The sequence below is a fragment of the Vigna radiata genome, chromosome 7 (genome assembly GCF_000741045.1).
Source record: "Vigna radiata var. radiata cultivar VC1973A chromosome 7, Vradiata_ver6, whole genome shotgun sequence".
Classification (NCBI taxonomy): Eukaryota; Viridiplantae; Streptophyta; class Magnoliopsida; order Fabales; family Fabaceae; genus Vigna; species Vigna radiata.
The window spans coordinates 9,318,843-9,346,280 of NC_028357.1; the positions used below are offsets into that span (position 1 = coordinate 9,318,843).

General features: G+C 32.7%; 4 protein-coding genes across 4 annotated transcripts; 3 read left to right on the forward strand and 1 right to left on the reverse strand.

Moving 5' to 3' along the window:
• Window positions 1-201: 201 nt before the first annotated feature.
• On the reverse strand, window positions 202-7,927 carry LOC106765723. Its single transcript, XM_022782703.1, has 9 exons — window positions 7,873-7,927; window positions 7,343-7,356; window positions 4,557-4,818; window positions 2,697-2,854; window positions 2,502-2,616; window positions 2,375-2,423; window positions 1,253-1,306; window positions 522-684; window positions 202-404 (listed from the first exon to the last, which is right to left on the reverse strand). The coding sequence occupies exons 1-8, from the start codon at window positions 7,925-7,927 to the stop codon at window positions 603-605; spliced, it is 789 nt and encodes a 262-aa protein (XP_022638424.1). The 3' UTR covers window positions 202-404; window positions 522-602.
• A 3,198-nt stretch (window positions 7,928-11,125) lies between these two features.
• On the forward strand, window positions 11,126-14,760 carry LOC106765643 (fe(2+) transport protein 1-like). The gene is made up of 3 exons (XM_014650331.2): window positions 11,126-12,238; window positions 13,575-13,724; window positions 14,362-14,760. Exons 1-3 carry the CDS (start codon window positions 11,621-11,623, stop codon window positions 14,665-14,667), a joined length of 1,074 nt encoding a protein of 357 aa, XP_014505817.1. The 5' UTR covers window positions 11,126-11,620; the 3' UTR covers window positions 14,668-14,760.
• A 3,510-nt stretch (window positions 14,761-18,270) lies between these two features.
• On the forward strand, window positions 18,271-20,568 carry LOC106765644. Its single transcript, XM_014650332.2, has 3 exons — window positions 18,271-18,560; window positions 18,695-18,883; window positions 20,125-20,568. Exons 1-3 carry the CDS (start codon window positions 18,330-18,332, stop codon window positions 20,206-20,208), a joined length of 504 nt encoding a protein of 167 aa, XP_014505818.1. The 5' UTR covers window positions 18,271-18,329; the 3' UTR covers window positions 20,209-20,568.
• A 5,404-nt stretch (window positions 20,569-25,972) lies between these two features.
• LOC106766752 (probable glutathione S-transferase) lies at window positions 25,973-27,009 on the forward strand. Its single transcript, XM_014651495.2, has 2 exons — window positions 25,973-26,418; window positions 26,490-27,009. The coding sequence occupies exons 1-2, from the start codon at window positions 26,098-26,100 to the stop codon at window positions 26,826-26,828; spliced, it is 660 nt and encodes a 219-aa protein (XP_014506981.1). The 5' UTR covers window positions 25,973-26,097; the 3' UTR covers window positions 26,829-27,009.
• The last annotated feature ends 429 nt before the right edge of the window (window positions 27,010-27,438 follow it).

Sequence of the window (27,438 nt, forward strand, 5' to 3'; positions counted from 1 at the left end):
TGCTAATTTCAGAGTCACATACTATAACGTACATGATTTACTACGTTATCAATTCCCATCTTGCCCTTATAATTTACTATCTTTTTCTTTCTTTGATATACGCAAACTAGAAGCCCAGCAATGGGAATTTGAATACTAAAAATTGAATGCTCGGTAGCTAATAAATTATTGAAATTATAAACCAATGAGATAGATAATTCTAAAGGCTAAAATATCGAAATTATAACCCAAACACAGGTTTTCCATGAGGCTTCGAATATAACCAAATTTGAAGTATATATAATATATTAACTGTAGAACCAATATTTATTATTACAAAAAATTGATCGGCCTTAATCCAGGAGAAGCTTATCAGAATCATCCAGTTTTGGCAAATCTTTGTAAAAAAGTTCTTCGCATTCAACCTGTTATGAATGAAAGAGACTTTTAATAACCATGAATGAAAGGACCAAAAGGAAAAACAANCATGANAGTTCATGTTCCTAAAACTTAAACTTTTTTATTCAGCACTAGACACTTACATTAAACTGAGCATGAACACCTCGAAGATTTTCTTGCTTCCAAGTTTCAGGAAATACAAGAGGAAAAGACTTTGATTCACCTCAATGAATTCCAATTATTGAATCAAGGAAACCTGGTAATACCTTGTCTCCATCCTCGGTATCAAAATTAAAGTCTGCATAACTAATATAAGTTTAGAGGGAAAATATGCATGATCTATTACAAAAACCAAAGGCTTACCCTGTCCTGGTAGGAGTTTAACAATCGATTCATAGAGCTTTGAGAAATAAAAAGCAAACTTATGGCAATTTGTGACACAGAAGAAAAACAGGAAACCGCTGGCTCCTATGCATACTGATAATACTCTTGGAAAACTCGAAAAACTCCCAACCAACAATAGAAAGGCCTGGAGTGATGCACAGCCAAAGTGGGAAGCAAGGGTTTCCACCCAGACATTAATAACGTACAATGACATACAGATAGCTAAGGTTGTGTGAAACGGGGTGATTTTGAGTGCATTGGAATTGAGTATGTAGAAATTGTTAAGAAAAATAAATGACTCATTTCATTTTATGATACAACATTATCCAAAATACTCCATAATGATGATAATAAAATAAGGATTACCATGTTAAACTAACTTAACAACCATAATTGTTACAACTAGAAATCATCTACTACTAATAACAGTAATTAGCACATTTTGGTTGAACACTACTTCTAAACAATCTTGAGAAGAACAGGAAAATACCTTTGCAAGTATGTTATTGAGAAGGTTATTGTGATGAATCTTCGAATCCAAGTTCTGGTAAAAAAAATAAAGAAAAGGGGATAGAATAAAGTCAATTGATTAAACTAAGGTGTAGATCAAACAGAACACTAAAGGTTGAATGGATCTCATTCTTTTATATGACAGTATAAAGCTACCCATAATAATAATAATTACAATGGCATTAAGCTCTTCAACTAAATAGCATTAAATATTTTGTAAGTCTTTCTTTGCCAGCACAAACCNGGACTAGGAAATGTATTTAGTGATAACACCAGCACACATCCTTATGTTTTCTACTTGTTTTGTCCTTCTTTCGTCCTCTTTATGCACTTGTCAAAATTTCCATATGATTATAGTTTTTGTTAAGCACCTCTTTTTTTTTCTATCTATATTATCCAATGTTTATCTTTTATGGGGGGAAAGAATAAAACTCTCTGATGGAAAAACCAAGTCAGTCAAATGCTCTCCAATGTATAGAATGAAAGAAAACCATAATAATAAGTATACAAGCAGAAACTAACATTTGGTGAATTATGGCGTGTTGTAGCAGTTACAAGAACTATACCACAAGTATTATCATACACTGGGGGTTTCCATTAAACAAGCACTGCATATAAAAAAAGAACCAATATAGTATAAAATGATTAACCATTTCAAAAGCAATGATAAACAAGGTAACCTATACATGGAAACACACAAAAATGTCATTTTTTATTTTCCATAAATGAACCACAATGTTTTCATATTTTATAGGGTAAACAACACCATGGAAGTAAAATGCATGTTGGAGACATAATAAATATAAAACTCACCTATGCAAGTTCTTTTCTCCCTTCTTTAATTTTTTTATTGGCCAGGCACATTTAAGATTGTGTTTGATCTTCTATTAGTAGTCTAATACTGATTTATGTGTACATTGATTTTTAAATTTTGGGGGCTTTTGTTGATTTTTCATAATCCATAAGTCCCAAGAGGATACAAATATTTATGAATTGGTCATAACAACAAGGCTCTAAGCTTTAAATGAGAAAAAAAAAACTTAAAAACATCAAGAACAAATAATACCTAAAAAAGGATCCCAAAAAAATAATAGAAACCCACCTTACTTCCAGATGAAGCACTTTTTTTTGGAGGGAGTGTTCTCTGGTTTCTGTTGCACACCATATACATTATCATCATAATTATTACTATATTGTATATACTACTAAGACGTAATTAGAGGGACTACCTCTCTTTTTTAATTCTTCTCCCAAACGTACTCTTTTCAATATCATATCATATATTGCTGTTACTGGATCTTCAATTATTTTTCCCTTTCTCTCTTCAGATCTCCAACACCAAGTCTGCAGTATAATTAAAAGTCTCAGTCATTATATATGTATATTTGAGAATTAATTAATGGTATTTGTAATTGCACACTTACAATCGGCAGCTGTTTTGATCCAGTGCTCCTTATTGTGAGATGAATCTTCACAACAAAGTGGAATGGATTTGGTTGGATCTTATAACTTTGTTTTACATGTTTGTAATTCCCAAAGCTTCCTTTAGGATTGGGGTAGTTGTGTTCATCATCACAAGTCCCTTAGCAAAAAAGCAGATGTAATTAATTAAGGTTTAATCCATTTAGTTGTCCCTATTTTCGGGAGGTTTTCCCATTTTGATCCCCGTCTTATTCGAATCCCCAATTGAGTCCCTATAAGTGCTAATTTCAATCAATTAAGTCCCTGCCGTTAAATTTAGTTAACGAGATTAACCTTTTTGCACAGCTGAGAGGATGACCTGTTAATTTCTATAAATGTGGCCTATTTAGAGTTGAAACGTGGCATGAATTGAGTCCCATAAGTGCTAATTTCAATCAGTTTCAACTCTAATTCATGCCACGTTTCAACTCTAAATAGGCCACGTTTACAGAAATTAACAAGTCATCCTTCCAGCTTTGCAAAAAAGTTAACCCCGTTACCTAAATTTAACGGCAGGGGCTTAATTGATTGAAATTAGCACTTATAGGGACTCAATTGTGGATTCTAATAAGACGAGATCAAAATGGGAAAACCTCCCCAAAATAGGGACAACTAAATGGTTTAAACCATTAATTAAAATAGATTTAAATACATACTCCATATTAATATATTAGGGTGAAAGAATAATTAATTATTTAAATACATACTCCATGAAAATTAATTAATGTGAGGCTCTCATAATAATTCATATATCCATCAATGTTTGGTCGTAAACAAAGTTTCACTAAACCAAATGCATCCTTTAACAAAAGTTGCATCAAGTGAGAAAATAACAGAGAAAGGTCATGTCAAAGTAAAAGACAATACTAAAGTAATGTACCTTACTTTCACAACTTCTGTTATGGCATATAAGCATGCATCTCGCAACAAAACAAAAAATGAATTCTACTTACTCAAACAAGTAAATAACCAGATATGGTGTGACAGAATGAATAAAACAGATAAACCACCACAATATGAAAAATCTCGAAAATATAAGAACATCTAATTAACTTGAAAAACTAAAATGAACCAGAGCAAGATGCTCACCTCCAAGAAAGATGGACAGACTTCAATTAGCTTAACAAATGCCGCACAAACCTAGTCATGAATAGCAACTAGGAAGATTTCAATTGATTCCAACATTAATAAAAAATAGTTATAACAAAGTTTAAGAAAAAAAAATCAGTTAATGAAATTCCTTATAAAATCTATCAGAAGTTACAAGAAAATACAAACAGGATCTAGCTTTCTCAAAACAATTAAGACTATTAAAATATATTCCAAACTTCAGTAGTTCTTCAATAACCATAGAACTGAGACATTATAGACTTACAGAAGGCATTAACATAATGTATTGATTTACAGAACCAAGTGATAGCTTTCTCAATGAAGCATAAGGAGATTGAAAAAAGTGAAACAAAAAAAAGAAGAATAAACAGTTGGAGGATACAATAGTAAGAAGTGAAAGAAAACAATTATAAAAAGGAAAAACTTATCTTACCCGAAATAATCTAGGAAAAATTATTCTCTTCTACCTTTCACTTAGATGTCGGCAAGCAAAAGTAGTGTTACAAAAGGGAAAGCAGAACTCTACCATTCAATAGTCATTCAAAATACAAGGCAAACGCCAATCGAACATGATAACATTCTACTTCTTCATTATTATTTATTCAATGACCTAAAAACGGTAATCACCTAGTGAGTAATCAATGCCGATAAGCCGTCGGCGTCACAAACATGTAAAAGACAAACGCAAAGGTTGGAGATAAAAAGTTCAGCACCTGAATTTCCCGGCGAATGTCGGAGAAACCGTGAAATTTTCTGCCAGGGAGATGGAGCAACTCTCAAGTTCACTGTCGGTAGCGCCTGGAGTCGTCGCAAGTGTAGACAGTGCCAACGCAACGCCTCCTTCTTCGACCCGCAATGGTCGCCATAACTCCGTCGAGTTCGCTCCACCACCGCTACACCTGTCGCCCAAATCGCGAATTCCACCACCGGAAATAGCCACGAGCCACCACCATTGCGTGATTTCGCTATCCCCCGCTAGCTTTGCCTCTTCGATCGAAGGGATGAGAAATTAGGGAAGAGAACGCTCGAAGATAAGAGAGATGATGCAGAGAGATTGTAAAGAAAGGAAAGAAAAATTAGGGGTTTGCGCAAATGAACGTGAATAAAACTTCGGGACTGAAATTGGAGAGGCAAAATGAAAAAATTAGATTTAAAAACATATTATGTTTTCCAAAAACCAGTCTTGATACATTTAAAATTTTTTCACCAATCTAATCTATTATAACGAATATTCACGCAACCATCATAATAAGTTTTAAATTTATTTACGATTTTACCAATATATTGTATATTATGACTGATATTCATAACTTCGTCATAATATGTTTTATGTTTATTCTGATATTGTCATCAGTCAATCTATTATGATAGATAATTTTTATCTGTCATAATAGGTCTGTCATAAAAAGCTATTTTTCTACTAGTGAATCTATATTGTCTAGCACATTGTTTACGGGAAACGTCTCATCAATAAGAAAAGTCTACATGAAAGCTCTAAGAGATAACATATTTAAGAATTTGTACTCATGTAGAGACAAAAAGAAAAATATATCATGAAAGAGACGTCTTAGGAATATATGCAAAATAGTAGGATATGCTTTCGAACTCTCAAATTAAAATATCCCTTATTAAGAATTGCAACAACACTGAAGCTTAAATGTCTTACATCAAAAGCAGTGTTGTAAACAAATACTAGTGCAGAAACGCTATTTAACGTCGGTTAATTTGGGCTTTTAACGTCACTTTCACAACTGACGCCTATACGAGTGACGTCTATGGGACGTCGCAATTCCTCCGAACCGACGTCTATATAGACGTCAGTTAACGATATCGACCGACGTGTATATAGACGTCTGCTTATACTCACATTGACATCTAATTGCTCTATATAAACGTCCACCTATGCTTAAACTGACGTCAACATGAATATATAGAAGTTGTAAATGACACTAACCGACGTCTATGTTCCTTATAGACGTCGGACCATGCACTAACCGACGTCTAACAAAGGCGTTGTGTTTTAGTGCAGTTTTGATCCAGACTTTCGATAGCATAGTGCAACACTCTCCTCTCGCTAGTTTCCCCACAAAAAAAGCTTGCGTCTTTTGAATCTTCTATGACATTTCTACCCAAAACCGAACCTGGGTCCATGACTACTTCCCATTATTCAACCGCAAAAGAGAAAAATTACGATGACACGAGAACTAGACAAGGACCCAAGTTCCATTTTGGGTCGAGAAGCCATAGAAAACTCAGAAGATCACCACTCTTCTTGTGAGGAAACCAGCAAAGGGAGAATGTTACACTATGTTACCCAAAGAAAGGATCAAATCTGCACTAAAACACAACACAAAGAAAGCCAAATTTTAATCAGTTGAACGACAAGATAATCGATAAAAAACTAAAGAAAGTTTAAACGATAAAGCATAAAAAAAAAAAACCACGCACCTGGGATGCAAGAGAGAAAAAGGAGAGGACGAAGACAATGACGTTATGAGAAACCACAATGCAATGCCACAAGAGATAAAAAGTAGAGGTGCGCAAGCGAGTAAAAGAAGAGGAGAAGCAGAGAAAAAGGAGAAGAGATGAAGACACGATTAGAAACTGAATGACGATAAGAGTCTGCGGTCTATTTAAAATGAAATGGGGTGTCGGTTGCTCCAGAAACCGACGTCTATAGACGTCGGTGTTTCAGGGGATTCGACGTCTATTCTACGCCAAAGAAGCTGAAAAGATTGACGTTTGATTTTCTGTCAGGGTAGTTCACGTCGGTGCCCCTCCCAGCTGACGTCTAAATTGAAGAATTTTTGTCTTCCCGCCTTCTAGACAGGCCTTAGACGTCGCCGTTTGACTATCTGACGTCTAAGCGCTTGGGAATTGGGTGAACAACATTAATTGTAGCCCAGTCGATGTCAGTTTTTCAGGGGATCCGACGTCTATGCGACGTCTAAAGCTGAACCGGTTGACGTTTGATTTCTTGTCAGTGACTTGAACGTCAGTGCCTTTTTCTAGCCGACATCGAAATGACTGTCTTATCACATACCTCAGGCAATTGGACGTCGGATAGTTGGCAGGCGCGACGTCTATGATGTCATAGACGTCGCCTAACAGCGAAACTGACGTCTAGTTTTCCAATATATTTACGATAATGCCACCGTGCAGTAATAGACGTCGGTTTTTCACGAAACCGACGTCTAATGGGTGATGTTAAACAGCGTTTTTGCACTAGTGAAAAGTATCCCATAAGAACATCGTCAAATGAAAAGCGCGCTAAAATATAAATCTAAAATAGTTTTTCATAAGAGTCTAATGTCATATATCATTTGCTATCAAAAGTGTTATACATCGTCCAACCCTTCTTGAATGATATACTTGAATGATGCATTAATTACTAATAAGATGTATGACAAGATGTTTTGAACAAACAATACAAGTTAATAGCTATAAATGTTCAAAACATTTAATGCATGTACCGTAAAATATTATTTTTCTTGCATACCTTGTCCTTGTTATCTATTCAAAATAGGAATACACAAATGATTAATCAGAACATTTGAACACACTGGATAAAGATGTTGAAAGTAGAAAAGAACACTCTAAAACAAATCCTTTGAAGACTTTCACTCTGATAGAAGTCGTACAAGATACTATTAAATGAAGACTCTAATAAAACACTGTAAATTTGTTGAAAAGACTAAAGGTTGCTTGCTTTCCTAAAAATCAATTTAGTATGCTACAATCATAATTCAAATGGGTTATATAAAGAAGATCAATTGAAGAGAACAAGGTTGCTGAAAAATGAGAAAAATATAAAGAAGTAGCTTGAAATATGGAAGAGAGAGCAATAAAGTATCATGCCCAAGATGGGATAAAGAAAAGAGAAAGAGAAAAGAAACGAGGTTGAAACAGTTGAGGTTGAAATGAAATGGGCAAAAGAAGAACGAAGTTGAAAGCAAAATGAAAAGAAGATAAGAAAAGAAAGAGAACATGCTTTGAAAATTTACTTCATTGCTCACCGAGCTTACACACTTATAATTTGAAGCTCTTCCATTCTGAAGGAATAGTGAACAGAAGGAGCATCCATTTGTTTTTTCTTAGAGCCTATATCATATACAACTCTTCACTTAAAGGAAATACCTTCATTTGAAGAAATAAAGAGAAGATAAAAGTAGAAAGTATTCTTCTTACTACTCTTCACATTTACATCATCTAATGCTTCTCAAATCAAAGAAACAACCTCACTAAATAAAAGAGAAATAGAGAAAAGCACAATCATGAAGATTGAAGATCAATATTGTTGCTTATCAAGCTTACATCATCTAATGCTCTTTAGTAAAGGAGGAAACCTCCAAGTTACAAGCCCACACATCATTATTTTCATCCTCTCTTAGAGAGTTACTCGAGTCTGTAACTATACAAGTGTCAAATTGTAAATGTAAATATATCCTCTCTATGAAAGTTAAACATTCATACCTTCTAATATCCCGCAGTGTATTTGTTTTATCCTTTGGAGAGAACTAAAACATTTACAACCAGGAGTGGGTTATACTCAATGCTAAGAGTGGCTAGAATACTCAACCAAGAGTGGGTTATACACGGTGTCAGGAGTGGCTAGAATACTCAACCAAGAGTGGGTTATACTTGATGCCAAGAGTGGCTAGAATACTTAACCAAGAGTGGGTTATACTTGGTGCCAGGAGTGGCTAGATTATAGCAACCTCCTAGGCTAGGTTGGGCCAAAGCTTAAAAGAGATGCTATGGTGATGAGGTTTGGTCCCTTAGATGATGTTGGTACAGAATATGGTGGGCAAGGACCAAGGGTACGAAAGTAATGGATGGAAACGGAGGAAGGCTCACGACCTTAGGTGGTATTACAATGGTCTAGTGGTGTTTGAAGGTTCTTAGAGAGATTAGGCCAACTCTTAGAGGAATGTGACTAGAGATGCCTTACGGGTTGCTATAGTTTTAATCTAAGTATAACAATATGGCAAAAAAATGAGTAGCATAACATTACACTAAATCAAATATGAATACATGAGAGGAAACACCTCTATTTATAGGCTAATGATGTCTCTTAAAAACTCTAAAACAAAAACTTTGCATGCCTACCCAATTTGCCCCTAAGGAGTGGACAAGTGTCCACAAATCCTCTCCAATATGAGGGAAAGACATGTTGCCACTAACTTTTAGAAATCTTTTCCCTTCCTAGAGTGTCATGTGACCACTACTAAAGTTAAATCCTCTCAAATGGAAGCATGAAACATGACACATACTTTCCACATGGTTTAGATGGCTAGCTTAAGGAAAAAGTCTACACTAATTAAGCCTTAATACAAGCCTAACAAACCTATACTACTTGGCCGAAATACATAACTTAAATAAATCCTACTCTAAGGAGCTCCATGATGGCCTAAGAGAGGCTCGTCTTGCATAAAAGACTTCAACTCTTCTTGAAAGTGTTTGGCCATGGCTAGGAGATATGTCTTCACTAGAATACTTAACCAGGAGTGAGTTATACTCAGTGTCAGGAGTGGCTAGAATACTCAACAAGAAATGGGTTAAACTTGTATATTTAAAAGATTAATGGAACCTCTTAAGAGTTCTTAAGAGAAAACTGGACGTAGTTCAAATTTGAGTGAACCAATATAAATATTATGCCTTAATGTTTTTTTTTTTGTTTAAACTATTGTTAAGTATTTTATGTCATTGTCTAAAAAGTTTATATTTGTTGATATAGTGTGTCTAAACACGACTCACGTCTACATACTATTGTTATAAACAATTAGATGCTGCTTTGCTAAAATATTTTGAAAACACTACTTTCTCCTCTACCCTTCCCCTCTCGTGTTTTATTATGTACTTCATTTTATATTTAAATTTTCTATTTATATATTTTTTTTCCTTTTCTAACCGTTACACAACAAATAAAATAGAACAAAAAATTACATAAATAAAGTAACTCCCTAAAAATCACCCATGTTATACCATATGCACTCTTTATTTCCATGTTTTTACAATAGGTATTATGAATAACTTCTTTCTTGATTTAGTTTTTTTTTTTGTATCAATTGCATTTTTCTTGATGTCTTATATGTCTTGATCACACCTTCCTCAGTGTCTTCTCTATCTCGATTAGACCTTTCTTGATCTCATTAGCATTTTCTTTGGATTTCCCTTGTGTTTCTTTTGTCTTGATCTATACTCTTACTTCATCATCTCACTTCCTTCAATCTCCTTGTGTCGATATGCTCCTATGTTTCTTCAATTTGATTCACTTATCAATGCCCTCAACATATATATAAGAAGATTTAGAGAATAATAATATGGAAGACTACATGGGAGATTAATTAAAAAAAGAAAAATCAAATATTTTATCAATTTGTGATTGATGAAGCAAGTAGCAAGTGGTATTTTTTGGAATTTGAGTTAAAAAAATCAATTTTTATATCAATTTGTTATTATGAAGCAAGTCGCAAGTGGCATCCAGAAATGGGAAGATGAAAACGAGAATAGTTGTATCACTATTTTCTACCTACTATTTAAAAGCAATCAATATTGGAAGATATATTGTGCCTTCCTATTAAATCGAGAATTGAAATTAAAAGTTTTATTGGTAGCTTTAAATAATGGCAGTGGAAGCACGTTACTTCCATTCTGTGCTTTTCTCTGCCCCAACCTACCATCAAGGAAGAAACAACTAAATTATACTCTTTTCAACCCTTGTTTTATCCCCCTGTACGTCGATGTTTTTGGTCACATTCATTGCTAAAACTTAGATCTTAAAACCTAAAAAGGGTTTATTTTTTTTTTAACGTTTTTTCTAAATTCAATTAAGTATCATATTGAAAGTTCGCAATAAATTTATTTAAGTGTCATTTAGGACCACTGATTTTCACAAATAACTGAATCCCCAATTTCAGCTATACATATTATTCAACTGTAATGATAAACTGATTTCTAAGTTATTGTAAAACTACTAAGTAGTTATCTTATTAAATTAAAAACTATTTAGTAAAATTAGTAGTCGAACAAACTGATAAAATGTTAATTAACATAAGATGACATGTTCGTTTGATATTTACATAAATAATACTTTTATCTTGCAATAATTTGTTTACTATTTTATGTATTGTAGGATGACATATATGTTTACCATTTTATGTATTATAATCAAATGAGATAAATTTATTCATTAAATTCGTAGCAAACATAGTCAAACTTAAGAACCCTCTTAATTAGCACAAGAGGGAAAGAGCCATGATGCAGTCATCACAAACAACATGAATTGATGCATTCGGATATTTTATCAAGAACGCACCCACGTATCAGTTTACTTCTTCTTTTAATCACAATTTTTTAAACCAGTTCTTCAAAAATTATGAATAACATCATTATCTGACTTCTTCTGCACAGCATGATCCATGAAACACTTTATATTTTGTTCGTTTCAGCAAAACATAAATTATCTCAACTTGCTTCCGTCTATGTGATATGCATTGACTTTAGTACCCATTTCTATATACAAACATTTTCTTTATAATATTCTATTGCAGTCGATCTTTGATCCTTGCCGTAGTACCATTTTGTACGGTTAATTTTATAGTGATAACAGCAACCATTTTCACGACAAAAATTGTTATGCAGTCACTTTAGTTGGTGTTCTGCATCAATCGTGGAATTATTTTATCGTGGTGCACTTCTTTACTGCTAATAATTAAAGAAAACATGGTCTATATAAAGAATCATTGAAATGTAGAGTTTGAGAAAGACAACCACAATGGCAACTACTTCAGTGAGTCTTTTCAAGATTATCTTTGTTTTCTTCATTCTCTTCACTCTTCTCACACCTCAAGCCGTGGCTGATTGTGAAGCTGAATCAGCAAACACATGCAACAACAAAGAGAAAGCGTTGTCACTAAAACTCATAGCCATATTCACCATCTTAGTCTCCAGCATAATCGGTGTGACACTGCCCTTAGTCACACGTTCAGTTCCAGCTTTGAGCCCTGAAAACGATCTCTTCATAATTGTGAAGTGCTTCGCGGCTGGTATAATTCTTGGGACGGGCTTCATGCACGTGCTTCCCGATTCCTTTGACATGTTGTGGTCTGATTGCTTGAAGGAGAAACCGTGGCACGAGTTTCCATTTTCGGGGCTCGTGGCTATGTTTTCTGCTATAATAACGATGATGGTGGATTCTTTGGCTACTAGTGTTTACACCAAGAGGTGTAAGACTGAGATTATTCCCGCTGAGAGCAGCCCTGCAGGTGGTGGAGACCAAGAGATGGGTGGTGTTGTTAACTTTGGCCACTTCCATGGCCACCACCATAACCACCCTGAGAACAAGGCAGAAGGCCAAGAATCACAGCTTCTACGTTATCGTGTTGTTGCCATGGTAAGATTGTTTCTTTCATGCAAAGTTAAAAAACACGCTTTTGTTACTCACTATTTCTCTCAGTTTTGTCATCAGAAATTACTAAACAAGAACATGATGGTTCTAGATCATATAATAATTCTTTTGAAGAGTTTTCATCATCCATAATTTTAGTTAGACAGTGATTTGCTATAGATATTTATTAAATATTTTATAAAAATTAGATTAGTTGAATAAATTTGTCTTTGTGTTGAATTGTTCCTAAAATGCGATCATGACATCTATTTGAACTCAAATCCGATTCGACATTCAGTTTACCCAATTTTTTAATCATTATATATCGTTAAATTGTATAATAGAAGAAGTAAAAAAAGTTACTTATTTTTGTAATATGTATTTTGAAATAAATAACAAAATGTTTTATCATTATTTTATAATTATTAAAAAAAAAGGACACTAAACAACTAAAAATAATTCAAATTAATTGGTTTTCAAAATGCATCAAAGTCTATTTATACAATTGTTAAAATCAACCTTACTCTCTAGATTATAGGATGATACGTGGCGTTATGCTCACCCACATGCTGTTAAGAAAAGGACTTATAAATATCCAGTGTTTTTAAGAGGTTGAATCGATGATGTCAAGTATTTTATATAAATTGATTTATGATTCATCAAGTTCAATTTTTTGTTAAGTTTCAACTTTCTCCTCTTAAAAATCTTTTTACATATTTGGGACAAATTTGTTCAGATATTAAAAAATGAATAAGTCAAAAGGAAAATTACTAGTTATAGAGTATCTGACCTCAATTCATAATGACTTCAAAATCAAAATTGTGAAAACTTCGTACTACTCTTTATAAATATCTGGAAAAGTAAAATTGTGAAAAATCATGACAATTTTAATATAACATTAATTGTTAATATTTTATACTAAAGTCTTCAAAAATCATAACTATTTTAACATAAAATATTAACATTAAAATCATATTATTTTGATGATTTGTCGTTTTAGAGATTTATGAAGAAATTATGTAGAATCCTTATCACTTTGTTTTTTAAGTAGTAATGAATGCATATGATGTATCTCATGACCAATATATTTATTTTTCTTATCCATTTTCATAATATCTGGACAAATTTGTCACATGTATTAAAAAAACTAGACTTACACAAAAAATCATAAAGAATTCAAGCATGGAATTAAAAGTAGTTTAGAATACCCATAAGTTTATTTTATCAAACATTCCGAAGGAGATGGATATCAATTCAAAATACTACAGTAATACAAATCATATTTTAAGCAGGTGATATATAATTTAGTATAATCTTAAGCAAATGAACTTTGGAAATGTAGGTATTAGAACTTGGAATTGTGGTTCATTCAGTGGTTATAGGACTTGGCATGGGAGCCTCAAACAACACATGCACCATAAAAGGTTTAATAGCTGCGCTTTGCTTCCATCAAATGTTTGAAGGCATGGGTCTCGGAGGGTGCATTCTGCAGGTAGGTGTATGTGTGGGTGGGTGTGGGTGTGTGTGGATGTGGGTATGGGTGCGTGCATGCGTGGGTGTGTGTGGGTATGTGTGTGCGCGTTCGTGTGTGGGTGTGTCTGGGTGTGTGTGTGCGCGTGCGTGCATGGGTGTGTGTGATAAAATCTTTCGAAAGTCTTTTCTTTTTTTCTATCATTCTATATAATATCATCTATATTGAATTCAAACCTATATCTTAATTTAGAATTTATTTTTTTTATCATTGACTTTCTTATTTCTTCACTAGACAATTTTTTAGACTTACTCTCTTTTTTCCTATTTTTTTTTCTTCTTTGTTTATTTTTATATCTAGGATTTACATAGACAACATATATCACTGTCAAGATTCAGAATAAATTCTTATTATTATTTAGATTTGATCTTTCGATTTGAAAATTCAAAAATAAGAGATTTCAAATTGAAAAGAAAAAAGATTGTGTGTGGGTGTGGGTATGGGTGTGGGTGGGTGTGCGTGCGTGCGTGCGTGTGTATGGCTGTGTGGGTGTGTGTATGAGTGTGGGTGTGTGGATGGGTGTGTGTGTGGGTGTGGGTGTGGGTGTGTAATTTTCAATTTCTATGTTGATGAGACTAACCCTTCAAACTTTGAACAGGCCCAATACAAGTTCTTAAAGAAGGCCATCATGGTGTTTTTCTTCTCCGTAACAACTCCATTTGGAATTGCCCTAGGAATTGCATTGTCGACGACCTACAGAGAGAACAGTCCAAGTGCACTCATCACTGTGGGGTTGCTGAATGCTTCTTCTGCTGGTCTTTTGATCTACATGGCTTTGGTTGACCTTCTTTCTGCTGATTTCATGAGCCCTAGATTGCAGGGTAGCGTCAACCTTCAATTAAAATCTTACTTAGCAGTGTTTTTGGGTGCTGGTGGCATGTCTCTCATGGCAAAATGGGCTTAGTTTTCTCTTACGTCTAGTTTAAGAAATAATAACATCTTCAAAGTTGTAATTTTTTACATGTTCCATTAAAATAGGAGGTTTATCCACAGTCATTATTCACGTTTACTCTCAAAATTCAATACTTTGTGTAAACTACATTTTCTGCATTGAATAATGTATGTTGTCTTTCTACATTGTATACTATTGTGTATTCCAATAGTATCTTCGAAGTATAAAACAAAAATGAAATAAAAAAAAAGTGTGAAAGCATTTAATATACCAATTTTGTACATTAGCTTATTTATTATTATTATTATTATTATTTTTAATAACTTTGAAAAACCTTCTTACATAACTACGCAAATAAAATTGTTGCCGATTCTAAAAGTGGTATAAAAAGTATTACTTCTTATATAAGTTAAATGAATGTAAAAGTGATATTTTGGACCATTTTATCCTTGTATAGAAAATATTTTACACATTTGCATCATTTTTCCGTCTTTCTTCGTCTCGTTTCCATCACTCATGTCCAAGGCATCTTTCATATAGCCCTCCTCTATCAATTTCTAAGAAGACAACGACGCCGTAGCCCTTATGCATAGCAAATACAACGTCAGACTGCCTGATCGTCGATTTAATTGAAAAACATGTTTTATTCTCTATGACCAATGCATCTATTAGAACCCAAACCAAGCACAAAAAGAAATTAAAACAAAGAGGTAGAGGTAGAGGTAGGAGTGCTCACGGTGGAACTATGAAGACGAACAAATGTGGTGGAGAAGCAACTCCATGATGCAGCGAGGGTGGTAGTGAAAAGGCCGACAAGATGAGACAATTGATATGTGTGGTTGTTCTCCACTTGTCAGGATTAGAATCGCATATGAAAAGAGACATCTGAAGTATTTGGAAAAACATCAGAAGGGGTTGAATAATATTATTATATAGCACTTTCATTGATGATTAAATGGTTTTACAAAAATTGTTAAACACTCAATTATAGAGATTAGTTTAAGCAAAGAGTTCTTTCTAGTAAGTGTTTTTCAGTTGCTGAAAAAGATTTGTTGTAGCGTTTTGATAAAGCTTATATATTATTTAATAAAGAGTCGTTTAGTAGCAAAAGCTTTAATATAAATTCAAATAAGATGCAACGGTAGGATTTTATAGAAGGAACGTTTAAAGATAATCGAGCAATAAACACACAGTCGTTTTTATATCAATTTACTCCACCGAGTTATATTCAGTCTCCTCTAATACCTTAAAGGGTTTCACTATAATCTTCAACAATATTACAACTGAATATTCTCACCACTCTTAATCCCTAGATACTCCATGTATCCTCTAGAGATACATTTGTCTAGTTGACTTTCATCCACTCATGGTTGTGTAGTATTCTTTACCACTCTTAGTATCCCTAAACAATCCAAATATCTTCCTGATATGTTGTTTAGTTGAGTTCCATCCACTCTTGGTTTCTACTAGACAATCCAGATGTCTTCATGATATGTTGTCTAGCTACCATTTAACTCCACCAAGTTAAACGTCAAAGTTACACCCACTCTTGGTATCCACTAGACAATCCAAATATCTTCCTGATATATATTGGTTAGTTATCGTTTAACCCCACTAAATTAAAGGTAAAGTGTTTTAATTCTCTTCAGAATCTACAATCAAAAGATTGGTTACAAGTCCTTAAACGATAATTCTCGTAAAGAGGATATATGTTCAGTACAAATAAATCCAATAGACTCACTACATGTTTTTCTCTCTTCTCTCTTCTTACAATAATAAGCCTATGTCATGCGTTTAACGTCTAACGCAAGAAAATCCAAAGTAAAATATGACTGGTGACATTTTTGTAAATAAAACAACATTTTAGACGTCGGTTACAGGGTCTCTGACGTCAAATATGGTTTAGACGTTGGCTCCTTCAATGTCAGACGTTAAATGGTCTGCAACCATAATTGAAAAGTCATTGTTTTATAGACTTTGGACTCCGGCTACAGGTCCCCCGACATGTAATTTGAAATAGACGTCAACTCCCATGTCCACGAACGTCAAACAGGTGTGAAAATATTAAGTTTTTTACCACTTAGATGTCGGCTGGGAAGGGGGTCGATGTCAAATACCTTGGATTTTCACCCACTTCAAAACACGAGCACCAATTACATGTTTTCTCTCTTGTCGCGTTCATATTTTTCCTTTGCTTTTTCGCGTTCGTCATTAATGTTCAGGCAAGTTTTCATCTACTTTACACTATTTAAAATCATTTTGCACTAATTACACTACGTTTGGAACCATTTGCACCAATTAAAATTCGTTTTCATTAGCTTTTGGTACAATTCTTGTATGTGAGTTCTCAGACCTTGGCAATGGCGCTTTTCCTTTTCATTACTTATGCCCATTCTGCATTGTTTGTTCCTATTCTCTTTCTATGATTTCATTTTCAACCCTTTAAAAAGGTTAGTATTTTAGATTGCTTTTTAGATTGTTTGGTATTATAATAACTCGAAAGACATAATATATATAATTTTTTGTGTGATAGAAAATTTTTTGATTTTCAAATGTAGTTTTATTGTAAAAACAAATTTATTTAGAAAAAAAAAACAAATGAAATGTCTGTTAGTTTAACGTTGAATTTTAAAAATAATAGACGCTAGTAATGCGCAAATATGATACAATTTATGACAATAAGTACATTGGATTGATATCTTCCGCTTCTCTCCCTAGTTCTGTGTATGATTGTTATCGATTAACAACATTGATAAAAGATATTGGATGTAAAAATAAAGTTTTTACTTGATTGTCATTCTTGTTGCAGGACGAAAGAAAACATCTTATTGATGTTTGGTAAAGGCTCCATGATAATATCAAAACCCTCACCAAATACATCACACATTAATGTTTATAATAATTGCTGATAATCTTGACTTTATAATTAGGTTGAACATGACAAATGTTAGCCAAAATGAAATTCAAGAAGTCTAATTTTCTTTTTATAGATGATTTATAAATATATATTATATTCTTATGTGATTTTTTTATTGTTTAATATCTAACTTGTAGAATTCAATTAGTAGTGTTACATCTTTAACATTCTATTTGTAAGTAAGTTTGGAATATACTTTTATTTGAATTTATATTCATGGATTCTATTTTTATTTGGATTTTATTAAAAAAATAAAAATAATTTTGTGGTTAGATGAAAAGAAAACCAAGTGTAACATATGAGTGTTACATATAAAATAAAAAAAATTAATCTAATAAAAAAATAATTTAATATTGGATCATATATATTGTTTGATATTATAATAAAATTAATCATTAAAATAATAAATAAGATAAAAATAATTGACTTCAATTTTGGATATTTTGTGGAGTATTTTATTTTAATATATTTTTATTTTGAAAATTTTCTAAGTAAAATTCATAAAAAAATTTCAAAACAGTGAATCGTGATAAAAAAGACAAAATGTCTTATAAATTTATTTTTCAAATGAAAATTAAAAATAAAATATAAAAATAGTTATCGTAAATTATAAATATAATCAACGAATTAAATACTTTTATTATAAATTTTAATTATGTAAAAGAAAAGTTTATTAATACTATAAGGGATAGTGAAGACATGATGAATGGGCACAGAAGGATCTCCTTTCCTTGTGTTGGATGAAAGGTAACGAAGGATGAACGCATTGAAGTGTAGATTATTGCACACTCTTCGTGGTGATGTGCCCACAGAAGCATTGAAGAGAAGAGCATTGGAATTGGAGAAGAAAAGGAAGATGAGACAACCCAAGAGCAAGGACCAGTTTATCGTTACAGTTCCCGAATCCCTGAAGTACCTCGACACCGCCACCATTCCCATGGTCATCGCCGCCGTTGGAATCGCTCTCTTCGCCAAACTCCTCATGATGGTACGTATGCTACCTCCCAACTCCACAATATAAAGTAACAAGTATAGCAATGTGAGGGTTACGGTGATTGATATTTATGCACATCACGTGTTCGATGAAATGACGTTGTGACTAATGGATGTAATTGGTGACAGTATGATGAATCTAAATCCCAAGAGCTGTTGGAGCGTAAGATAAAGAATGCTCCTGAAGGTCAAGGCACCGTTAGAATGGTAACCCGAGAGGAGTGGGAGAAGTTCCGAGAAATCAGGCCCAGAACCCCATTTGAGTCCACTTTTTCACGCCCTAATTCCAGAATCAGAACCGGAGAACCATTGCGCATGGTAATCACTCTCACCTGACATATTCTTTACTTTCTTTGTATGTGTGTAGGCTGTGTATTCGATGAGAACATGCTTTCTCGAAAAAAACTGATCTTGAATAGATAGCTATATAACTATGGTTGAAACTAACTTCTCTAGGCTTTTGGTAGATTGCTCTGCATAATCTATGAAATATCGTTCATCGCACATGATCTAGGCATTTGATGGGCATTTTCAATGCAAAAATTGAAAACTTAGAGTGTGTTTGCAAAACTATTCAACCTCGGAATCCAACAATTTCTCCCATACGTGTTTAGTTTCATGAGAAAGAAAGATATGCGTGCTGAAAAACTTTTTGTTTGTGTTTTCAACACTCAACTCTCATTTTCTAAGAACTAAACATCACAAAGGGTTTTTCTCTGGTAGGGAAGAGGGAAAAGAAAAGAGAGAGGTCATTAAATTTGTTGGTTTGTTTGGTAGAGTTTCACCTTAGTAATATGCAATGCATTCAATAAAATGCAAATTACCATAGTAAATTGGAAAACCTGCGGTGTAATATTGTTGGACTCACTCTACTTTTTCTTATTATCTCCTTATCTCCCTATTTATTATCAAATTACACAATTTTGAAAACATTTTCTTTCTATTTTTCAGCTATTTCTTTTGTCAACCAAACAACTAAATATTCAATTTTATTTCTTACTTATCTCTCTTTTCTCAGCTTATTTCCTCTATTTTTTCTCAGAACTAAACCGATCATAAGAGAAATTGTTGGATTCACATTCAATGGAGGTTGAATGGTTTTAAAACACACTCAATTTTCATTTGAATGGTGGAATTGAACCTGAGCTTTAAGTTGTTTTTAGTACTACTAAGATTTTTCTTTTTAGCAAGTCCTCTTATATCTCTCTACTCACGATATATTTTCATTTTGACTTGAAAATTTGTTTTTTTAATGCTAAGTAATGTTGTTAGTTGTATTTTCTTACATACGCAACGTCTTTAAGAACTCATTTGTTCTAATGATATTTTAAAGTTGCTTAACTTTAAGAATCAGCACAAGTAGTTGCATTGGAGTTAGGAAACATTTAAATTTACAATGTATTTAGATAGCACAAAAATCAATTCCATCCTATCGTCCTGAAAGAGAGAAGCATTTGTTGTTTTACCTTCCTTCACCATGAAAAATTAATTGATAATTTGTCACCATGAACCTAATCCAAACACCCTGAGTGACTGAAATTTTCAAATGCTGTGCACAGGAGGATGTAAAGGATTGGACAACTGATGTTCTCATGGATGCTCTTCACAGAGTAGAAGAGTATGGTAAGCATGGTTCTAAGTAATGTAACTACTCCTCCGATTAACCTCAAATCACCCTTTGCTTTTTAATTTTAATGCTTAGTATAAAAATTTCCAGTACTATTTGTTGTCCTGGTCTCAGTGATGAGATGGTATTGAATCATTTTGCAACTGTTACCCACATCTTCACCAAGGAAAATTGCTCTCTTTAGGCAAACATGAATCACATAATGGCTCGTATTTTGTTGTATCTTTAGGTGAACATGTTTTATGTACCAAAAATATACAAGATAATTGCTGTGTACGCACATCATAGCAGAAACTTTGATCCGAAAAGCACCTAAACTTGTAGTTGTAGATACCGGTCTCATTCAGAAATAATGTATTAGTTGGTTGTTTTTGTATATTATTGACAGATTACCCAATTAATAATAGTTTCTTGTAAAAAAAAAAAAGTTATGTTAGGTGGACTTAAATATAAGTTTCATTTCCCTACTTTGTTTCATGGTACTATTTCAAAATATCTTGAGGTTTTACATTCTTTTATGGGAGCAAAATTGAGGGTAAACTTTTTTATAATATATTAAGTAACTCATAATGGTGATACTTAAGATATTAAAATTAGTTGTGTAATATTTATTAAATTAGACAACAAAAAATTAGATCATTGTTTTTTTAAATAGATATATTCTAAAGAAATGTGTGAAAATAGATATAAATAAATAAAAATAAGTATTTTAAAATATTATATAAATAGATGTAAACATTTAGAAAAATGATATATAAATAAATATTTAGATAAATATATATAAAAAATTGGTTAAATATATGTTTTAGTCCTCATATTTGTTCTTGATTCTCAATTAGGTCCTCATGTTTTTTTTTGTCCCAATTGCATTCTAATATTTGTAAATTTGAGGCAATTAAGTCTTTTCCGTTAACTTATTAATTGCCTCAAATTTACAAATATTAGGATGCAATTGAGACAAAAAAAAACAGAGAGGGCTTAATTCCTCAAATTTACAAATATTAGGATGCAATTGGAACAAAAAAAAACATGAGGACCTAATTGAGAATGGGAAACAAATATGAGGACTAAAACATATATTTAACCTAAAAAGTTAGATAAATAAATATTTAGGAATACATATATTTTTAAGAAATTTAAATTAGCAAGATTATTTTGTCGACAGTCGTTTCTTAAATTTTGTTTCATAAATAGTTTCATTGTGTTCACGGACATTAAAAGCTATAGAATTTTATATTTGTCAATTATTTAAATCATGGGGGCGTCTTCCTTTCCCGCACCCGACTGTTTTTTTTTTCCAGCACCCCCAAATTTTGTAAAATACCAAAATTGACCTTTGAGCTTTGACCAAGTACATGTTGTTCTAGAGCTGTTAAAACGGGTTATCTGGCCCGGTCCGGTTCACCACGAGTTGGTCACTTAGTAAGTCAACCCAACCTGTTCATTTATTGGCGAATCAAAAAAATTTGAACCCGGTCTGATCCATCACGGATTGGTGGGTAAACAAATTCACTCATTGATTCATTTAATTACAATTATTTTAAAATAAAAAAAAATATAAATTTTCTATAATTCAAATCTAAACAAATTTCGCTCTCAAATGTCACTCCCAACTTGGGTGTTTAATTAATTTTGAAAACAGGGAACTTAAATAATTTTTTTCAAGCAAAAAATATTTATAAATATTTTTTTATAAAATTAAAATTAAACTTTAATAAAATGAAATTAGGTAGGTGGGTTGGTGGGCTAACCCGGCCTACTACAGGTTCAACCCGCATGAGCAGGTTTAAATGAGTCAGGTTGAAATCTGACCCGCATAAAAGAAATACAATTTTTTCAAACTCAACCCGGTCCGAACCCGTGGTGGGTCGGGTTAGCCCACGGGTTGTGACCCATTTTGACACCTCTATGTTCTTTCCTCATTAGGCAATGTGGTCACATCCTTCACCTCTTTCCTTGCATCTCCTCCTCCTACATTTTTTCTTTGAGAGTTACTCTTTCCACCACCATAGGTTGTTCCATGTACTTCCCCATTCCCATTTTACCCTACAGTTAAAAGTTTTCTCTTCTTACCAACATCTCTTTAGCTTTCAACAGATCTTGACATCCATTGATGTAAATCAAGATCCGTTGAACAACGGATCTTCCACACTCGTTCAAGCCTTTCAACGATTTGTTTTATTTTTTAACAATTTTTTTATACATCAAAAATATTAAAAAAATTATTAAATTATGTAAAATATACACAAACATTTACAAAGATAAGAAATTAAATCTACAAAAAAAATAAATTAATAAACTAAAAACAAAAAATAAATAAAAGTGTTGAAAGGCGAAGTCTTGAACGGATGTGGGAAATCCGTTCAGCCTTCTATGGATCTTGACATTCGTCAACAGATCTCAAGATTCGTTGAAGGCTGAATGGATTTTTCGCATTCGTTCAAGCCTTCACGTTTCTCTTCTTCTTCCTCTTACATAGCACACCATTTAACCACAAAAATGAGCTAAGGAAGAAGAAACGAAGAGAAAGAGTGACAGGGTGGGAGTTTTGTCTGTGTGAATAAGAGAGGAAGAGAGAGAGAATGAGGGGGTGGGATTTGTGTGCAATTAGAGAAAGAGAGAAGTAAGGGAGTAGGAGCTCTGTATGTGCAAAGAAAAGAAAGAGAGAAAGTGAGTGGGTAGGATTTGTGTGTAATAAAAAAGGTAAATAAAGTTAAATAAAGTTAAATGGTAAAAGTTAAAAAATTTTAACATAAATATTTTTGGAATAAGAAAAAATTTGGAAAGATATAAGGAACAATTGGGTTGGTGAGGGAATAACTCTCTTCTTCTTTATCCATTCCTTTCTCATTGACTGAATTATTAAATTCATTCATCTTATAGGATTTGGTAATGTAGATTGGGATAAAAAAGTTAAATGTTAAAAAAAATCCTTTATTAAAAGAATCTATAAAACAAAATATCTATAAAATTTTATGGTTAGAATCAATTCATGAGTTTTTTTTTTCAACATGAAAAAAAATATAATAATAAATCAAAAATCTAAAAATAATACATTTATAATTTGAGTGAGAAATCCGATGAGTGCACTTGGAATCTAGTTTGGGATGTGCAAACAATACAACCTTAGTATATTTAGGTTAAACCCATTTGCAGGTCTCTATTTTTGTGTTTTTGTCCCATATTCGTCCCCATCTTATTTTTTTTTTGCCAATTAAGTCCCTAAAATTGAAAAATTACAAGAAATTGACCCCTACCGTTAAATTAAGTTAACAGAGGTTAAGTTTCAGTTTAGTTGTGCCGGTGAGGTGGATAAATACTTTTACGTGGCCTGCACATAACCATGACGTGGATTTTATTATGGAAGTCTAGTTATTATTATCATTTTAACTTTTTATTATTATTATTATTATTATTATTATTAATTATTTATATTATTTAATTTTTATTTTGAATAAATTTTTTAAAATAACTGGAGCTTATTCTTTCTTCCTTCCACAAACACTAAAACTTCCACATTATACTGTTCCCGCCGTGTCACTTAAATCGTTGCCACACCGTCACGGCGACCACCTCTTGCATCGTTAATGGCTTTCCCTGCCTCAACCTTAAACCCCAAAACCCAACCTACTTTCTTAAGCTTCTCCTCCATCACCGTTGCAGTGGCATAGGAAGCATGAGCAACCACAGTGTCAGGATAATAGTAGTTTCCTTGTGGCGTAATCTCCATGCAATCAGCACCACCCTCTCCACAAGCATAGTCCATAGCCTGTTGCAGGGTTTCTTTAGGAACACTAGGCTTAGCCACACACCACACCTTCTGGACAGGGAATATCTGGAGATTACATTTATTGTTGTGTTTTTTCTTCTGGACAGGGAATATCTGGGATTACATTTATTGCTGTGTTTTTTCTTCTAGATAGGGAATATCTGGGGATTACATTTATTGTTGTTGTAGGGCTAAAATCAACAACTGAAAGCTTTCTTGTTGTGTTTTTTCTCCCTTTTGTAACAATGGCGATTACATTTATGTTGTTGAGACAAAAAATCCAAGCTTTTTCAAGGAATCAAAGTGAGAAGACACCAAAACTGTTGCGGTGGCAAAATCGGAGCGCAGAGACCAGTTGTTGGAAGTATCGGCGCGCTGTTGACTCCGAAAAACGTCTGTGACGAGAGATTCTAGGGAAGAGCTCGCCTTTGGCGCGCTTTCTCTTCTATTTCCTTCCTGGGAAAAGGCAAAGAGAGGGGCGTGGAATATGATTTTGCACTTTTGCATTCATCCATTCCTCAAAAATCAGTTCAGATTGAAAAATGGGAAGAAGAAAATGGAATTCGAGAAAATGAAAATGAAATTAAAGATGTTCAAGAAATCCAGAATCCATGGCAAACAATGTTCAAGAGAATCCCCCATTATAGTATTTGGGTTGAGATCACCTTCTACTGTAAAAAGAAAAAAGAGAAGATAGAAAGAGATAAACAGTGTGCGTTGCATTGTAGAGAGAGTAGTTGAGGTGTAGAGAAGAGACTACTAGGCACCAAAACAAAAGCAGAAAACAACGTGACTGCGAGACTGTCTTCACCGGTGGCACCGTTCATAGGAGGCCAAGCTCCCAATTCAATTATAAATTAATCCTAATTTAAAATCTTTAACAAAAACCCCAATTTTTAAATTTATTGTTTAAAATATTGCCACGTATAAGGATATACATAATAAAACAAATATTAAAAGGTTGCTACGTAAAAATATTTGTCCACCTCACCGCACAACTAAGCTGAAACTTAATCCCGTTAACTTGATTTAACGGTAGGGGTCAATTTCTTGCAATTTTTCAATTTTAGGAACTTAATTGACAAAAAAAATAAGCCGAAGACGAATGTGAGATAAAAACACAAAAATAGAAACCTCCGAATGGATTTAACCGTATATTTAATTATTAAATATATTACACAATTTATCTAAAAATATTTATTATTTATTTCGTTATTTGATAAATATTTGTAAAATAATATTTATAGTCCTTTTTATACGTAAATATTTATAAATATCTACAAATATTTATAAATTATTTTTAAAAAATTAAAATATATTAATTTAAAACTAAATCTGTAATATATAAATTTTAATAAAAGAAATTAATTTGACCTGTCTAAAATAAAATTTTAAATAAATTGTATCAAAATGTATATTTTAAAAGATTAATATTTTAAAAGATAACTTTCGGTTTTATAGATTTAAATAAAAAATAAAAATTTGTGAAATTAAAATTGAAATAATTATTTCATTATTAATATATAATTCAATAATAATTTTATTATAATCCCTTGAATTTAAAATAAAAACTTAAATAAAATGTATTAATAATTATTAATAGATAGTATGAATTAACGTATATATGTAAATTAAATATTATACTCATTTCATAAACAAAAGTAAGTAAATAAATACTGGTATATTTTACACGTGTAAAAATATTCCATTTGAAATTTTAATCATAAATATTAGTGAGTAAGGATTGTTTTGTCATCCGGTTCTTAATTGTATGGAAAAATAACGGAAGCTTAACATAAGAATAATTGTATTTTTACAATATTTTATATCATTTTTTTGTTAATCTAAAATTATTTTATAATTAATAATAATAATTATAAATAACAATATGAATCTATATAATAATAACGCATAAATAATATTAAAACGTCCTAAAAAAAAAGAAAAAATTATCAATATTCTTAATATAATATGAAATAGATGAGATTGGAGGAAACCACCTACCACTAGCTCCACCAAACCCCAGTCTCCGAAGTTGACCAAAAGGAAACAAAATTCCAACTTGAGGAATCTCTCTGCTCTCTCTATAAAGTGGAAACCCTACCTATAACTCTGTACTTTGGTGCAGAATTAGCAATGGGTTCAGGGAGCTCGGAAGTTAGGGTTTTGGGGAAGTGGGCGAGCCCATTTTCCAACAGGGTTGAGCTTGCTCTGAAGCTGAAGGGAGTAACATACGAATACTCCGAGGAAGATCTCGCCAACAAGAGCGATGACCTACTCAGGTACAACCCTGTTCACAAGAAGGTTCCTATTCTTGTCCACAATGGAAATCCTTTAGCTGAGTCGCTTATTATTGTTGAATACATCGATGAGACTTGGAATAATAACCCCCTTTTGCCTCAACACCCTTACGAGAGAGCCTTGGCACGTTTCTGGGCTAAGACCTTAGATGACAAGGTATGATTTACCTTATATATCTAACACTATCTTCAATTTCAAAAATCATCATTGAATTTTGTTTATTTTAGATTTTGCCTGCATTATGGAATGCGTGCTGGAGTGATGAGAAGGGGCGAGAGAAGGCAACGGAGGAAGCCATTGAAGCTTTGGAGATCCTGCAGGAAGCACTGAAGGAGAAGAGGTTCTTTGGAGGAGAGAGCATAGGATTGGTAGATGTTGCAGCTAATTTCATTGGATATTGGGTTGAAATATTGCAAGAAATTGCAGGGTTGAAATTGCTTACCCTTGAAAAATTTCCAAAGTTATATAAATGGAGCCAAGAGTTTGTGAATCACCCTGTCATCAAAGAGGGTCTGCCTCCCAGAGATCAATTGTTTGCTTTCTTCAAAGCTTCTGCAAAGAAATAGAACATTTTAAGAGGTCGGATTCATAATAAATCCCCATGTTTTTCTTCCAACTATTCATCTTTTCATCAGAAAAACCTCCCATTGTTAGAGTATTGCCTTCTTTTATGTTGGTTCTCTGTTTTGTTGCTTCACTTAACAATATTAGTATATTTATTATTATATATTAATTTTACTTTCATTAGCCATGTGAACAAAATATTGTTTTTTAGCATTTGTTGGCATCACCTTTTCAGAAATGAAAAAATAATGCTCCGACAAAGTGATAGTTAAAAGGTTCAAGAAATAATATTTTATCGAAAAGAAGGTTTCGAAGGACATATATTTAAAACCTTTAATAAAAATAAATAGAATAAATTAAAAGTTTCATAAAAGATTATTTTCTAATATTTTTATATAAAATCAGTTTGTTTAAATTTTAAAAAGTGCTTAAAAATATAAGTAGGTAGAAACATTGTCTCTTGCCATAACACGTTGACGATATAATAAAGGTTACTTTCATTTAGTTTTTCTTTTTCTTTTTTAATTTCTTTTCAGTAGCTGGAAATGGCTGATTGTCTATTTATGCAGAAAATAATCGAAAGAAAAAGAAAAAGAAAACACGAAAATCAAA